Source organism: Scyliorhinus torazame, chromosome 12 (assembly GCF_047496885.1).
Source record: "Scyliorhinus torazame isolate Kashiwa2021f chromosome 12, sScyTor2.1, whole genome shotgun sequence".
Taxonomy (NCBI): domain Eukaryota; kingdom Metazoa; phylum Chordata; class Chondrichthyes; order Carcharhiniformes; family Scyliorhinidae; genus Scyliorhinus; species Scyliorhinus torazame.
Genome location: NC_092718.1, coordinates 72,540,138 through 72,556,618, shown reverse-complemented (window position 1 = coordinate 72,556,618; position 16,481 = coordinate 72,540,138). Strand labels below are relative to the sequence as shown.

At 55.7% G+C, this 16,481-nt stretch overlaps 1 protein-coding gene across 1 annotated transcript in view; it reads left to right on the top strand.

Annotated features, from left to right (window-relative positions):
- Positions 1–2,830: 2,830 nt before the first annotated feature.
- The window catches only part of proser3 (proline and serine rich 3), a 38,830-nt gene continuing 25,179 nt past the window's right edge, over positions 2,831–16,481 (top strand). The window contains exons 1-3 of the mRNA XM_072468855.1: positions 2,831–2,955; positions 14,629–14,924; positions 15,753–15,910. Of these exons, the coding sequence (XP_072324956.1) occupies positions 14,731–14,924; positions 15,753–15,910 (352 nt within the window). The 5' untranslated portion in view covers positions 2,831–2,955; positions 14,629–14,730. The remainder of the gene's footprint in view (positions 2,956–14,628; positions 14,925–15,752; positions 15,911–16,481) is intronic.

Below are 16,481 nucleotides of genomic sequence, written 5' to 3'. Positions count from 1 at the left end.
GGGAGGGGGGGAGGGGGAGGAGGGGGAGGAGGGGGGGGGGAGGGGGGGGAGGGGAGAGGGGGGGAGGGGGGGGGAGAGGGGGGGAGGGGGGGGAGGGGGGGGAGGGGGGAGGGGGGGAGAGAGGGGGAGAGAGGGGGGGGGGAGAGAGGGGGGGGAGAGGGGCGGGGGAGGGGAGGGGAGGGGGAAGGGTGGGGGGGAGGGGAAGGGGAGGGGGGAGGGGGGGGAGGGGGAGGTGGGGGGAGGGGAGGGGGAAGGAGGGGGGGAGGGGAAGGGGGGGGAGGGAAGGGGGGGGGGAGGGGAGGGGGAAGGGTGGGGGGGGGGGAGGGAAGGGGGGGAGGGGAGGGGGAGGGGGAAGGGTGGGGGGGGGGAGGGGGAGGGGGGGAGGGGGAAGGGTGGGGGGGGAGGGGAGGGGGGAGGGGGGGAGGGGGGGGGGAGAGAGGGGGGGGGGAGAGAGGGGGGGGAGGGGAGGGGAGGGGGAGGGGGGGGGAGAGAGGGGGGGGGAGGGGAGGGGGGGGAGAGGGGGGGGGAGGGGGGGGGATGGGGGGGGGAGGGGGGAGGGGAGGAGGAGGGGAGGAGGGGGGGGGAGAGGGGGGGGAGAGGGGGAGGGAGGGGGGGGGGTGGGGGGGGAGGGGAGGGGAGGGGGAAGGGTGGGGAGGGGGAGGGGGAGAGGGGAGGGGAGGGGGTGGGGGGGGAGGGAGGGGGGGGGGGGGTGGGGGGGGGAGGGGAGGGGAGGGGGAAGGGTGGGGAGGGGGGAGGGGGAGAGGGGAGGGGAGGGGGTGGGGGGGGAGGGGAGGGGAGGGGGAAGGGTGGGGAGGGGGAGGGGGGGGGAGGGGGAGGGGGGAGGGGAAGGGGGGGGGAGGGGGGGGGAGGGGGAGGGGGGGAAGGGGGAGGGGAGGGGAGGGAAGGGGGGGGAGGGGGGGGGAAGGGGGGGGGAGGGGATGGGGGGAGGGGGGGGAGGGGAGGGGGGGGAAGGGGGGCAAGAGAGTGGGGGGAGGGGAGCTAGAGAGTGGGGGGAGGGGGAGGCGGAAGAGAGTGGGGAGGGGGAGGCGGAAGAGAGTGGGGAGGGGGAGGCGGAAGAGAGTGGGGAGGGGGAGGCGAAGAGAGTGGGGGAGGGGGAAGAGAGTGGGGGAGGGGGAAGAGAGTGGGGGAGGCGGAAGAGAGTGGGGGAGGCGGAAGAGAGTGGGGGAGGCGGAAGGAGAGAGTGGGGGAGGGGGAAGAGAGTGGGGGAGGCAGAAGAGAGTGGGGGAGGCGGAAGAGAGGGGGGAGAGTGGGGGAGGGGGAGGGGAGGCAGAAGAGAGTGGGGGAGGCGGAAGAGAGGGGGAGGCGGAAGAGAGTGGGGGAAGGGGTGGCAGAAGAGAGTGGGGGGGAGGAGGGAGAGAGGGGGAAGAGACTGGGGGAGAGGTGGAAGATTGTGGGCGGGAGGGGGGAAGAGAATGGGGGGAGGGAGAGAGGGGGAAGAGAGTGGGGGAGTGAGTGAGAGTGGGGGGGAGGGCGGAGAGAGTGGGGGGGGAGGGCGGAGAGAGTGGGGGGGAGGGCGGAGAGAGTCGTGGGGGGGGGGAGGGCGGAGAGAGTTGGGGGGAGGGCGGAGAGAGTTGGGGGGAGGGCGGAGAGAGTTGGGGGGAGGGCGGAGAGAGTTGGGGGGGGAGGGCGGAGAGAGTTGGGGAGGGCGGAGAGAGTTGGGGGGGAGGGCAGAGAGAGTTGGGGAGGGCGGAGAGAGTTGGGGGGGGAGGGCGGAGAGAGTGGGAGGGAGGGCGGAGAGAGTGGGGGGGCGGAGAGAGTGGGGGGGAGGAGAGAGTGGAGGGGGCAGAAGAGTGGGGGGAAGGGGAAAGAGAGTGGGGGGAAGGGGAAAGAGAGTGGGGGGAGGGGGAAGAGAGTGGGGGGAGGGGGAAGAGAGTGGGGGGGAGGGGGGGAAGAGAGTGAGGGGAGGGGGGAAGAGAGTGAGGGGAGGGGGAAGAGAGTGAGGGGAGGGGGGAAGAGAGTGGGGGAGGCGGAAGAGAGTGGGTGGGAGGGGGGGAGAGCGTAGAGGGAGGGGGGAGAGGGAGGGGGGGAGAGGGAGGGGGGAGAGAAGGTGGGGGGGAGAGGGGGGTAGGGGGAGAGAGGGGGTGGGGGGGAGAGAGGGGGGTGTGGGGGGAGAGGGGGGTGTGGGGGGGAGAGTGTGGGGGGGAGGGGGGAAGAGTGGGCGGGGTAGGGGGAAGAGAGGGGGGAGGGGAAGAGAGTGAGGGGGGAGAGTGAGGGGGGAGAGTGTGGGGGGAGCGGGGAGAGAGTGGGCGGGGAGGGGGGAAGAGAGTGGGCAGGGTAGGGGGGAAGAGAGTGTGGTGGGAGGGGGGAAGAGAGTGGGCGGGGGTAGGGGGGAAGAGAGTGTGGGGGGGAGGGGGGAGAGAGTGTGGGGGGAGGGGGGGAGAGAGTGTGGGGGGAGGGGGAGAGTGTGGGGAGGGGGGAGAGAGAGAGTGGGCGGGAGGGGGAAGAGAATGGGGGGATAGGGGGGAGGGGGCAGAGTGTGTGGGGGGCAGAGTGTGGGGGGAGGGGGCAGAGTGTGTGGCGGGAGGGGGGAGAGTGGGGGGGAGAGAGAGAGTGGGGGGAGGGAATGGGGGTAGGGCAGAGTGTGTGGCGGGAGGGGGGAGAGTGGGGGGGAGAGAGAGTGGGGGGAGGGAATGGGGGTAGGGGAGAGAGAGGGGGGTAGGGGGGAGAGAGGGGGAGGGGGGTGGAGGGGAAAGTGGGAGGGAGGGTTGTTTGAGTGCGGGAGATTGAGTGGAAAGTGGGAAATTATGGTGAAACAAGGTGGAAGAGTGTGGAGGGAGGTTCAAGACAATGTCAATCGTGTTACCCTGACCTGTCTCCCGCCCTCTCTCTGACAGCTCCGTGTTTCTTCAGGGAAACCCATTTGGAGAATTTCCTCTCTTTCGCAGCCACTACCACCCCTCCTCTCCTCACAGGAGACCGCATCGACGAGGCAAGGTGAGGGGGTGGGGAGGATGTTAAAGACACGTGCAGTCTGTAGGACAGTGTTAAGCTAGGCGCTGGTTCTCACCCTGGCTTCTGCCTGTTCTATCAGTTCCATATACATAGAAATGTTTCACTGGGACTTTCAGTGGCGGCATGTAGGTGGTGCTCGCACGTTAGGTGGCTCCTGCTCAAGGCTCTCGTTTATGAACTTTAATGCCTGATTTCATAGTTTTTGAATGAGCTGGTGCAGGAAGGTATAAGGAAGGTGTGAGATGTCGACGACCCAGAAGAAGGACATTGGAAAGAAGGGGGTGAGCAAATGTTCGCTGTCAAGTGAGTTGGTGAGTCCAGCAGGAAGAAAGATTGCGGAGGTCGGGTCGTCGGGTCGGGCTGCCCCTCTCACAGTGGAAACTGAGCGAGGTGATGCCCAGAGAATTCGAGAGGCCGTTCACCAAGCACATGGAAGTGCGGAGGGAGATGATGTCTGCGATGAAAGAGTGAGTGGAGGAGGCGATTGCCCAGGAGAAGGCATCAGTGTTGAAGACGTCGTCAAGGTGCAGGAGCAAGGAGAGAAGCTGAAGGGGGTGGAGGAGACTCTGTCACAGCAGTGACCAGTTCACCTCCACGGCTGAGGAATTGTGGAGGAGGCTAACAAAGGGCTCAGGGCTAAGGTGTAACCTGGAGAACAGATCAAGGTGGCAAAATCTACAGATCGTGGGCCTGCCTGAGGGGGTGGAGGGCCCGAGGCCGAAGCAAAGTTGCTGGCAGAGCTGTTGGGGGAGGGGTGGGAAGATGAAATGGAGGGGGAGGAGTTTGACGGTAACAAAGGGTGTAATTTCGATGAAAAGGTGTATGAAGGTCGGAGGAGTAGTTTCCCCCTGGAGTGGTGTGTCCGCTGGTTAACAAACCCGGCAGAAGACGGTGAGAGACCTGGCGGAGGAGTTGGAGGAAACCTGTGGCGCAGCAGCTGATGGAAGGATGGCGGAGGGGGAAGGGCTGGTGCAAGGTGGAAAGTTCCAGATGGAGCAGTTGATGGCTTTCATTAATGAGGAGTCCCGCCAGCAGAGGAAGGAGATGCAGGAAGATCGCTCGAAAGCCATCCAAGAAGCTGTGGTACCCACGAAGAGCTCGATGGATTGGGTGGAGAAATGTTTGGAGGCGCAAGGGTCGCAGATTCGGGAGATTGAAGGAGAGATGCCGGACCACAGCGATCGAGTGGTGTCTCTGGAGGTGGGGTTCTTGGGTGACCTTTGCAAAATGCTGAGGGCACAGGTGGAGGAGCAGGAGAACATCTCGAAAAGGCAGAACCCATGGATAATGGGCCTGCCAGAAGGCGTGAAGGGTGTGAGTGCCACGAGGTACGTCTCCGGCGGGGCTGGTGCAGAGGGGGTGCTGGACAAGGCCCCAGAAGTGGACAGAGTGCACAAGTGTCTGAGGCTGAAGCCTGGAGCTGGAGAGCTGCCCTGGGCGGTGATCGTGAGAATCCACAAATTTGTGGAGAAAGAGAAGATCTTGTGTTGGGCCTGGGAAAAGCGCACCTGTGAATGGGAGGGGAACAAGGTCCGAATATATCAGGACATTGGAGCCGAGTTGGCGAAATGGCAAGCAGGGTTCAAAAAGGCCAAGGCGGCCCTGTACCGGCAGTGGGTCAGGTTTGGGATGTTTTATCCGGCTAAGTTATGGATGATGTTTGAAGGCCGGGAATATTATTTTGAGACCCCAGAAGTGGCCGAGGACTTCATCAAGGAGCATAAACTGGAGGAGAATGGAGTTGAACAATGCTGGGGAACTGGGGTGTTGGCATTTTGTAATGGTTGGGAACATGGTGGAAGTGGGGGTAGGGATTGAGGGGTTTTCATTCCCTCCGGTTTGGAGGGGGTTCTTTTTGGGGTTTGTTGTTTACTTTTGGGTTGGTAAGGGATGGCAGGGCTGAAGAGTTTATGTGGGGATGGATGTACCCCCCTCCCCTCCTGTTCATGAGGCTGTTTGTGTTTATTGTTTGTTTGTTTGCTCCCGGGGGAGGTGACCTGGAGTTTAGGATGAGTATTTGTTGGGTGGGGGAGGGTAAGGTCAGCAGGGAGCCGCCTTTTCTGAGCAGAGGAGAGGAGAAGAAGAGGTAATTGGGAGGTGCCTTTGGTCAGGGGTTGCCACGCTAGCAAGTAATGCTTGTGAATGGAAGTGAGGTGGGGAAGAAGGCCAAGAAAGGTGGCCATGAGGGGGGTGAGGTTGACGCAATGTGGCATGGGGTGAGAGATGACATGGACAGAGGTGGAGAATGGGGTCATCTGCGATGGGCTAGGTACAGGGTGGAGTAGGGAAGATGATGGACGGTAGGGGGAATGGGGGCTTAAGCCTCCGGTAAGGCTGATGATGTGGAATGTCTGTGAGCTTAATGGACGGTTAAAAGATCGCAGGTGTTTACACACCTCAGAAGCATGGAAGCGGAGGTGGTCTTTCTGCAGGAGACACACCTCTGCGTGAAGGACCAGGTTAGGGTTGGATCGGCCTATTCAAAATCGCGGTGAGTGGCAATTTAATGAGCAAGGAAATGGTGTTCGTGGGTGCGAAGGAAGTGAGGGATCTGGGTGGGAGATATGTGATTGTGAGTGGGATATCGGAAGTGACGCCGGTGGTGTTGGTAAATGTGTATGCCCCAAATTGGGATGATGTGGGTTTCATGAGGGGGTTGCTGGCAACGATCCCGGATTTGGCCACGCACCAGTTGATTAAGGGAGGGGATTTTAACTGTGTCCTCGAGCCGAGGGTGGATAGATCAAGCTCCAGGTCGAAGGGTAGGGTATGAATGGCAAAACAGCTCTGTGGATTTATGGAAAGGATGGGTACGGTGGATCCGTGGCGCTTTAAGAACCCGGGGAAAAGGGAGTATTCCTTTTTTTCACTTGTTTATAAGGTGTATTTGTGGATTGATTATCGTGTGGTGAGCCATGAGATTTTGGTCAGGGTGGAAGGGGCAGAGTATGCGGGGATAATTATTTCGGACCATGCGCCCCACTGGCTGGAGATTCGGCTTAGACCGGGGCGAGAGCAGAGACCGGGGTGGAGGTTTGATTCCGGGTTGTTGGCGGATGGAGATTTTTGTGACAAGGTGTGGGCAGCGATTAAGGAGTATGTGGAGTTGAATCAGAATGGGGAGGTGGCGGCAGGCATTTTTTGGGAAGCACTAAAGGCAGTGGTTGGGGGGAGATTATCTAGTTCAAGGCTCACGTGGATAGAGAAAGGAGGGAGGAATATGACCGGCCTAATGAACGAGATAGTGGAGATGGATAGGGCATATTCGAGAGTGCCCACCATGAAGGGATTGGCGAGGAGGAAAAAGTTACAGGAACAATTTGATAGGCTGACAACGGGAGGGTGGTAGGACAGCTACGTAGGGGTGCAGTATGAATATGGGCAGAAGGCGAGTCGCATGCTAGCGCACCAGCTGTGGAGGCAGGCCGCGTCTCGGGAAATATTGAGGATACTGGCTGGGGATGTGGTGTCGGAGCCGGGGAGATGAATGAGGCATTTAGGGAGTATTATCAGGTATTGTACAGGGCGGACCCAGGGGGAGAAGAGAGGGACATGGGACAGTTTTTGGATGAGCTGGAGTTTCCTCAGCTGGAGGAAGTAAAGAGGCAGGCGTTGGAGGATGTTGTGCCGAACTAGTCTGAAACTAAGATCAAATCAACCTACTCCCAATCAATCTAGTGCACTCCATATGCCTATCCAATAACCGCTTGAAAGTTCCTAAAGTGTCTGACTCCACTACCATAGCTGGGAGTGCGTTCCACGCCCCAACCACTCTCTGAAAAGTGGTTATGGAAGGGGATAGTGAACGGGGGGGGGGGGTGCTTGGAACATAGGGCGTCCCTATATGCCGATGATCTGTCTATTTCGGAACCGAGCACATCGGTGAGGAGTATAATGGAGCTGTTCCAGAGATTCGGATAGTTTTTGGGGTATTCATTTAATTTCGGGAAAAGTAAGTATCTTATGGTCTCCCCACCGGGAGTTGGAACGTGGGGGGGAGGGGGAGGGGGGAGGGAGGGTATTTGGGGATGCAGGTGGCCCAGGATTGGCAGAGCTTCGGACGTTTAGGAGGGGTCATACTGCAGAGGGGACAGCAAGTGGGGGGAGGGGTTAGGCCTCCCAAACTTGCTGTATTACTATTGGGCGGAGAAAATGCGGGGCTGGAGCAAGTGGTGAGGGGGAGGGGGGGGGGCTCTGTGGGTACAGATGTTGGCAGGCTCTTGTAGGGTGTCGGGGGTGCAACACGTCGCTTCCAAGCGACGGCCCCAGGAAAGTATTCTGTGAATCTGGTTGTGGTGGCCACATTGAAGATTTGGAGGCAGTGCCATGGGAGTGTCCCTTTAAGAAATGTTTTTGTCTTGTCACATGGCTTCAGTGATGTCATTGTGTGGGTGGAGCTGGGCTTTGGCTCTGGGAGTTGGTTTTACTTTCGCTTTTTTCTCTATCTGCATTTAAAAAAATATATATTTTATTCAAATTTTTCGGTCAAACAAATACAGTACAAAATTTTCCCCTTTTGCAACTTTAAAACAATATAAATAATGATGATGACCGTTTTTTTTAAGAATAAATAATATATTAACTAGACGGCAACTGCCAGCAACAAAAATAAAAACTAGCCAATATCCAAAATAATAAAGTCACAAAAACCAATATAAATAACTCCTGTACAAACACCTGTACAAAACCCCTGAGGGCCCGGGTGGCCCCCCCCCCCCCCCCCCTCCCCCCTGGGTTGCTGCTGCTACCTTTCCCATTTCCCTTATCGTTCTGCGAGATAGTCGAGGAACGGTTGCCACCGCCTGGTGAACCCTTGAGCCGAACCTCTTAGTGCGTATTTTATCCGCTCCAATTTTATAAACCCCGCCATGTCGTTTATCCAGGCCTCCACGCCTGGGGGTTTAGCTTCTTTCCACATAAGTAATATCCTTCGCCGGGCTACTAGGGACGCAAAGGCTAAAACATCAGCCTCTCTCGCCTCCTGCACTCCCGGCTCGTCCGCAACCCCAAATATCGCCAACCCCCAGCCTGGCTCGACCCGGACCCCCACCACCCTTGAAAGCACATTCGCCACCCCCACCCAGAACCCATGCAGTACTGGGCATGACCAAAACATGTGGGTGTGGTTCGCTGGGCTTCCCGCGCATCTCCCGCACCTATCCTCCACTCCAAAAAATCTACTTAACCTTGCTCCAGTCATGTGCGCCCTATGTAGAACCTTGAATTGTATCAGGCTGAGCCTGGCGCATGAGGACGAAGAGTTTACCCTACTTAAAGCATCTGCCCACAGCCCCTCCTCAATCTCTTCCCCTAGCTCCTCTTCCCATTTTTCCTTCAGCTCCTCCACCATCGTCTCCCTCTCGTCTCTCATTTCTCTGTATATATTTGACACCCTACCATCCCCCACCCATGTCCCCGAAATCACTCTGTCTTGAATCTCTTGCGCCGGGAGCCGCGGAAATTCCCTCACCTGTTGCCTCGCAAAAGCCCTCAGTTGCATATATCGAAATGCATTCCCCGGTGGCAACCCATATTTTTCTGTCAGTGCTCCCAGACTCGCAAACATCCCGCCTAGGAACAAATCGTTCAATTTCACAATCCCTGCTCTCTGCCAAGCTTTAAATCCCCCATCTATCTTCCCCGGGACGAACCTGTGGTTGTTCCTTATCGGGGACCTCACCGAGGCACCCGTCACTCCCTTATGCCGTCTCCACTGCCCCCAAATTTTCAGCGTTGCCACCACCACTGGACTTGTTGTGTATTTCTTCGGGGAGAACGGTAAAGGCGCCGTTGCTAATGCTTGCAGGCAGGTTCCCCTACAGGACGCCATCTCTAGTCTTTTCCACGCTGCTCCCTCCACTTCCCCCATCCACTTGCATACCATTGATATGTTGGCGGCCCAATAATAGTCACTTAAACTCGGCAGTGCCAGCCCCCCCCTATCCCTACTACGCTGCAGGAACCCCCTCTTCACTCTTGGGGTCTTCCCAGCCCACACAAAACTCATAATGCTCTTATCCACTTTCTTGAAAAAGGCCTTTGTAATCATCACAGGGAGGCACTGGAACACAAAAAGAAACCGCGGAAGGACCACCATTTTAACCGCCTGCACCCTACCCGCCAGTGACAGGGGCACCATGCCCCATCTCCTAAAGTCCTCTTCCATCTGCTCCACCAATCTTACTAAATTAAGCTTATGCAAAGTTCCCCAGTTCCTGGCCATCTGGATCCCTAGGTACCGAAAATCCCTTGTTACTCTCCTCAACGGCAAATCATCTATTCCCCTGCCCTGTTCCCCAGGGTGCATCACAAACAGCTCACTCTTCCCCATATTCAATTTATATCCTGAAAATTCCCCAAACTCCCCGAGTGTCTGCATTATCTCGGGCATCCCCTCCACTGGGTCCGCGACATACAACAACAAATCATCCGCGTATAGTGACACCCGGTGCTCTTCTCCTCCCCTAAGTACTCCCCTCCACTTCCTAGAGCCCCTCAGCGCTATAGCCAGTGGCTCAATTGCCAACGCAAACAGTAACGGGGACAGAGGACATCCCTGTCTTGTCCCTCTGTACAGACGGAAGTGGTCAGATCTCTGCCTATTTGTAGTCACACTTGCCACCGGGGCCCTGTATAGAAGCTGAACCCATCCAATAAACCCCTCTCCAAATCCAAATCTCCTCAACACTTCCCACAGGTAATCCCACTCCACTCTATCAAATGCTTTCTCTGCATCCATCGCCACCACTATCTCCGCCTCCCCCTCCGGCGGGGTCATCATCATCACACCCAGCAGCCTCCGTATGTTAGTGTTCAATTGTCTCCCCTTAACAAACCCCGTTTGATCCTCGTGAACCACCCCTGGGACACAATCCTCCATCCTCGTCGCCATCACCTTGGCCAAAAGCTTGGCATCTACATTCAGGAGGGAAATAGGCCTGTAAGACCCGCACTGCAGCGGGTCTTTGTCCCTTTTCAAGAGCAGCGATATCGTCGCCTCCGACATCGTCGGGGGCAACGTCCCCCTTTCCCTGGCCTCATTAAAGGTTCTCGTCAGAAATGGGGCCAGCAGGTCCACGTATTTCCTATAAAATTCCACCGGGAACCCATCCGGTCCCGGGGCCTCCCTGCCTGCATGCTCCCAATCCCTTTTACCACCTCCTCCATCTCAATCTGTGCTCCCAGTCCTGTCCTCTCCTGCTCCTCAACCTTCGGGAATTCCAACTGGTCTAGGAAGTGCATCATTCCCTCCTTCCCTTCCGGGGGCTGAGCCTTATACAGCCTCTCATAAAATGCCTTAAACACCCCGTTCACCCTCTCCGCTCCCCGTTCCATCTCACCCTCCTCGTCCCTAACCCCTCCAACCTCCCTCGCCGCCCCCCTCTTCCTCAGTTGTTGGGCCAGTAACCGGCTCGCCTTCTCTCCATACTCATACTGCACTCCCTGTGCCTTCCTCCATTGTGCCTCCGCCTTGCCCGTGGTCAACAAATCAAATTCCGTGTGCAACCTTCGTCTTTCCCTGTATAGTCCTTCGTCCGGAGCCACTGCATACTGCCTATCCACCCTCAAAATTTCTCTCAACAATCTCTCCCTCTCTTTGCTCTCTTGTTTCCCCTTATGGAAATCAGTTCCCCTCTGACCACCGCCTTCAGTGTTTCCCAGACCACTCCCACCTGAACCTCTCCGTCGTCATTAATCTCCAGATACCTTTCGATACATCTCCTTACCCTTACACACACACCCTCGTCCGCCAACAATCCCATATCTAATCTCCACAGTGGGTGCTGTTCCTTTTCCTCTCCTACTTCCAGATCTACCCAATGTGGGGCATGGTCCGAAATGGCTATAGCCGAGTACTCCGTCCCAGCCACCTTCGGGATCAGCGCCCTTCCCAGGACAAAGAAGTCTATCCGAGAATACACCTTGTGGACATGGGAGAAGAAGGAGAACTCTTTACTCCCAGGCCTAGTAAATCTCCAGGGATCCACTCCTCCCATCTGCTCCATGAAGTCCTTAAGCACCTTGGCCGCTGCCGGCCTCCTCCCGGTCCTAGACCTGGACCGGTCCAGCCCTGGATCCAGCACTGTGTTGAAGTCTCCCCCCCCATTACCAACTTTCCCGCCTCCAGGTGCGGGATACGCCCCAGCATACGCTTCATGAAGTTGGCATCATCCCAGTTCGGGGCATATACGTTCACCAGAACCACCGCCACACCTTGCAATCTGCCACTCACCATCACGTATCTACCCCCACTGTCTGCCACTATGGTCCACGCCTCAAACAATACCTGTTTCCCCACTAATATTGCCACCCCTCTATTTTTCGCATCCAAGCCCGAGTGAAATACCTGTCCCACCCATCCTTTTCGTAATCTGACCTGATCCGCCAGTTTTGGATGCGTCTCCTGCAGCATGACCACATCTGCCTTTAATTTCTTTAGGTGCGCAAGTACCCTTGCCCTCTTAATCGGCCCATTCAGCCGTCTCACGTTCCACGTGATCAACCGGGTTGGGGGGCTCTTTACCCGCCCCCCCTCGTCGACTAGCCATCCCCTTTTTTAGACCAGCTCCTCACCCGGTTCCCACGCACCCACTTGTCCCCCCAACGGTGTCCTCCCGTCCCGACCATCCCATCCCGTAGCAGCTCCCCCTTCCCCTTAACAGCAGCAACCCAGTTACCCCCGCCCCCCCGCTAGATCCCCCTCTAGCGTGATTGCTCCCCCCATGTTGCTTCCAGAAGTCAGCAAAATCTGGCTGACCTCGACTTCCCCCGTTTATCCTCAGCCTCCCATTGTGTAAGGCCCCCTCCTTCCTGCGCCCCCTTTTCCTGCCACAATTACCATAGCGCGGGAGCAAAGCCCGTGCTTCCCACTTGGCCCCGCCCCTAATGGCGCAGCTCCCTCTCTCCTTCCCCCTCTCCTTCCCCACCAGCGCCCTCAGTTCACCATACCCCCCCCCCCCCCCATTGAGGGGAAAGAGAAAATTTCCCCCCCCCCTTCCGATTCCCAGTCCCATGCAATCACACCACTGCTTTATTACAAAAGTTCTTTCTCTCTCCAGTCTAGTCCAGCTTCTCCTCTTCAATGAATGTCCACGCCTCTTCTGCCGTCTCGAAGTAGTGGTGTTTCCCTTGATGTGTAACCCACAGTCTCGCCGGCTGCAGCATACCAAATTTAACTTTCTTTCTATGGAGCACCGCCTTGGCCCGATTGAAACTCGTCCTCCTTCTTGCCACCTCCGCACTCCAATCCTGGTACACGCGGATCACCGCGTTCTCCCACCTGCAGCTCCGTGTCTTTTTTGCCCATCTCAGGACCATCTCCCTGTCTTTATAGCGGTGAAACCTCACCACTATAGCTCGAGGTATTTCTCCTGCCTTCGGTCTTCTCGCAAGGACTCGATATGCTCCCTCCACTTCCAAGGGGCCTGTCGGGGCCTCCGGTCCCATTAAGGAATGAAGCATCGTGCTCACATATGCCCCGACGTCCGCTCCCTCTGCACCTTCGGGATGACCCAAAACTCTTAGGTTCTTCCTCCTCGAGCTATTTTCCAGGGCTTCCAGCCTCTCCATACACCTCTTATGCAGTGCCTCGTGTGTCTCTGTCTTCACCACCAGGCCCTGTATTTCGTCCTCCTTTTCGGCAGCCTTTGCCTTCACGCCACGAAGCTCCAATTCTTGGGTCTTCTGCGCCTCCTTTAGCCCCTCAATCGCCTGCAGCATCGGGGCCAGCACCTCCTTTAGCTCCTCAACACATCTCCGAAGGAACTCTTGCTGTTCCGGGCCCCATACCAAACGGCCTCCCTCCGCCGCCATCTTGCTTCGTGCTTCCCTTCCTTGCCGCTGCTCCAGAGGATCCTCTGCAATCCGGCCACTATTATCTCCTTTCTCCATGTACATCCAGGGGGATTCCCTTCTGTTTCACCGCACAAAGGGTTTAGCCGTCAAAAATTGCCGTTGGGGCTCCCAATAAGAGCCCAAAAGTCCGTTCAAACGGGAGGTGCCGAAACGTGCGACCTAGCTGGTCATCGCCGCACCCGGAAGTCCCCTCTATCTGCATTTTAAAAGCTGTTTCCAGATTACTTGATAACTTAAAAGTGATAACTGTTTTCCAGACCGAATTCAAACCTGCTTTTTTGGAAAGTAAACAGGAGCATCCATACCAGGTCTTGAGTGCTGTGTGCTGGGCCACACCTTTAAAAAGGGGGCACTGGTTTATGGGATCTTGTTATTAAATTGGAACAGCTAAAGGGGGAATTTATTAAGGGTTATACATAGAGTACTGTCGCTGTGTGGGGTATTTATGTTGGTAGTTGATAAAAATGCTTAGTGTGTATATTTATAAAAGTGTTAACTAAATTTGTAGAATAAACTTTGTTTTTGATTAAAAGTGCTTAAGGCCTCTGTTGAATAACAGCTGAAAGGTAGGCCCTTGTGCTCATCATAACCAACATCTATAAACAGTTGTAGGTCAGGTGAACTCCATGATATACTTTGGCGTTTTCTAAACCCTGGCCCATAATAGCAGTTTCGACAGCACAAGCTGGGGGGCTGGGTCAGGGGGGATGCCAATTGGGGGAATCATGGATTCGCACCAGGGAGAATGGATGCGAGGTTTCTAGTATCGGACGAGAGTGAAATTAAGGAAATGAAGGATTTGTTCTTTGGGGGGCGATTTGCGAGCTTAGGAGCTGGCAGAGAAGTGTGGGTTGGTGCAGGGTGAAGGGTCTATGCAAGTGCGGGTCTTTGCGAGGAAAATTTTCCTGCCCCTTCCTAATAGTGCCGGCCTCCTCGTTGGAGGTGGCACTGTCAGTGGGGGGAGGAGAGGCGATAGGGAAGGGGTTCATCTCAGTGATCTATGAGATGATTTTGGAGAAAGATAGGGTGTCATGGAGGGGATTAAGGCAAAGTGGGGGGAAGAGCTGCAGGTGGCGCTGAAAGAGGGACTGTGATGTGAGGTGCTGCGGAGGGTGAATGCCTCGACTTCACGTGTGAGGCTGGGGCAGATACAGCTGAAGGTCGTGTAGGGGGCGGACCTCACAAAATCAAGGATGGGCCGGCTGTTCGAGAGGACGGAGGATGACTGTGAGCGATGTAGGAGGGGCCCCTCGAACTTTGTTCCTAAGTTTTGGTCCTGCTTGAAGCTGGAAAATTCTGGAGGACGGTGTTCAGTACAATCTTGGGGGTCTTGCATGTAGATGTGGAGCCCGGTCGCTAGGTGCCAGACCAGACAGAGCTGCAGGTGCATGTGCGGGCAGATGTCTTGGCCTTTGCCTCGCTGATCGCTCGCAGACAGGTCTTGTTGAGGTGGAGGTCAGCTTCTCCACCCTGTACCTTGGCGTGGCGGGGGAATCTGCTGGAGTTTTTTTTACCCTGAAAAGGGTGAGGTTTGAGCTGAGGGGGTTGAAGGAAGGGTTCTACAATTGTTGGGGTTGGTTCATCATGCACTTTCGGGAGTTGGTTACTGTTGAGGGAGGGGGGAGGTGGTTCGGGCTTTTTGTTTGTTCTGGGGTTATCGTATTCTGAAAATTTGTTGAATAAAAATACTTTAAAAAATAAATATTTCGCTGGCCATGAAGATTTGGGACGTTTTACGGTGCTGTAAATTGTTGGAGAAATAGTCAGCTTTTATAACTGGCATGCCCTTTTCATTCTCAGGTGGTAGAACCTGGAAAATGCCAGCGGCTGGAACCAGTGCTGGGACCACCGTCCCCTCAGAATTTGCCAGGGCTCACTGAGCGACTGACAGCACAGCGAGAGATGGCCAGTTCCCTGGAGGAATCCTGGCCCTCAACCGAGAGTAGCACCACGGTGACGCCTGAGGAAGTGGAGGGCGGACAGAGCCGGGCAGTGTCCACAGGAAGATTGTTGGCATCGCGCGAGGCACTTCGCACAGATGCAGACTGGTCAGAAAGTCCAAAGGACATCCCCATGGAGAGTTCGATCATAGCCAAGTGAGTGAGAGCAGCATTAACTTTATAAACCAGCCCGACATTCCTCATCTGGAGTATCGTAGGGCAGAGAGCGGGGAAATCAGTCAAGGTTCTTGCTCCTGGTCTCTGTCCAGTGATTCCTGGGTTAGAGAGACAAGAGGAGAAATCGGCCAGGATTGCTAGTTCTTATCACTGTGCACTGATCCCGGGATTATAAATAAATAATAAATAAATAAATAACCTTTTATTGTCACAAGTAGGCTTACATTAACACTGCAGTGAAGTTACTGTGAAAAGCCCCTAGTCGCCACATTCCGGCACCTGTTCGGGTACACGGAGAATTCAGAATTCTCAGCTGGTACAGGAATTGAACCCACGCTGCTGACCTTGTTCTGCATCACAAACCAGCTGTCTAGCTCACTGAGCTAAATCAGCTCTGCATTAGGGATTAGAGAGAGAGAGGGGGAAATTAGCCAGGATTCCTGCTCCTGATCACTGTCCAGTGCTCCCGGGATTAGGGAGAGGGAAATAAGCCAGGATTCCTGATCACTGTCCAGTGATTCTGGGGTTAGAGAGGGAGGAGAAATCAACCAGTGTTTCTGATCACAGTGTACTGATTGAATGGAGGGACAGGCTTAATGGGCCTCCTCCTGCTCCTGAGCAACAGGCTCGCGTGGGGCAGAATCGGCCTCCTCCAATTCCTGAGCCAATTAGAGAAAGGGGTGTTAGTTGGAGCATGAAGCACAGGATTGTTTCAGATTGTGATTGGAGTGTTCAACTGCTTCATACTGCTGTGCAGCATGAGTGGGAAAGGTTTTCTCAGCCCACCAGCTGTTTGTATGCACCCAGGTACATCCAGCGATTCCGACACGGCCAACCCTTGAGCCGAGAGGACCGAGAGCGTGCTGCTGCTGAACACTGCAGAGAAAACACTGAGTTCTGGTGGCTCATCAACTCTCCTCCAAGCAACTCCACACCCACACAGGATACAAACCAATTCAACCAAGGTAATCCCTTCCTGACATTTACTCCAGCAACAGTAACAGCAATCTGCTCGGTATTCAATCAGCAATCGATTAGATTCCAGTCTGTAACTCACTCCCAGATATCTGTTATTCTATATATAAACCTCCCCAAACTCCTCGATTAGTTCCAGTCTGTAACTTACTCCCAGATATCTGTTATTCTATATATAAACCACCGTGAACCCCTCGATTAGATTCCAGTCTGTAACTCACTCCCAGGTATCTATTATTCTATAAACCACAACAAACGCCTCGATTTGATCTGTACCATACTCCTGGGTATCTGTTATTCTATATATAAACCACCCTGAACCCCTCGATTAGATTCCAGTCTGTGACTCACCCCCGGGTATCTGTTATTCTATATAGAAACCACCCTGAACCTCTTGATTAGATTCCAGTCTGTAACTCACTCCCGCATATATCTGTTATTCTATATATGAACCACCCCGAAACCTCTGGTTAGATTCTAGTCTGTAACTCACTCCCAGGTATCTGTTATTCTATGTATAAACCACACTGAATCCTTTGATTGATCAGCTTTATAACTTGG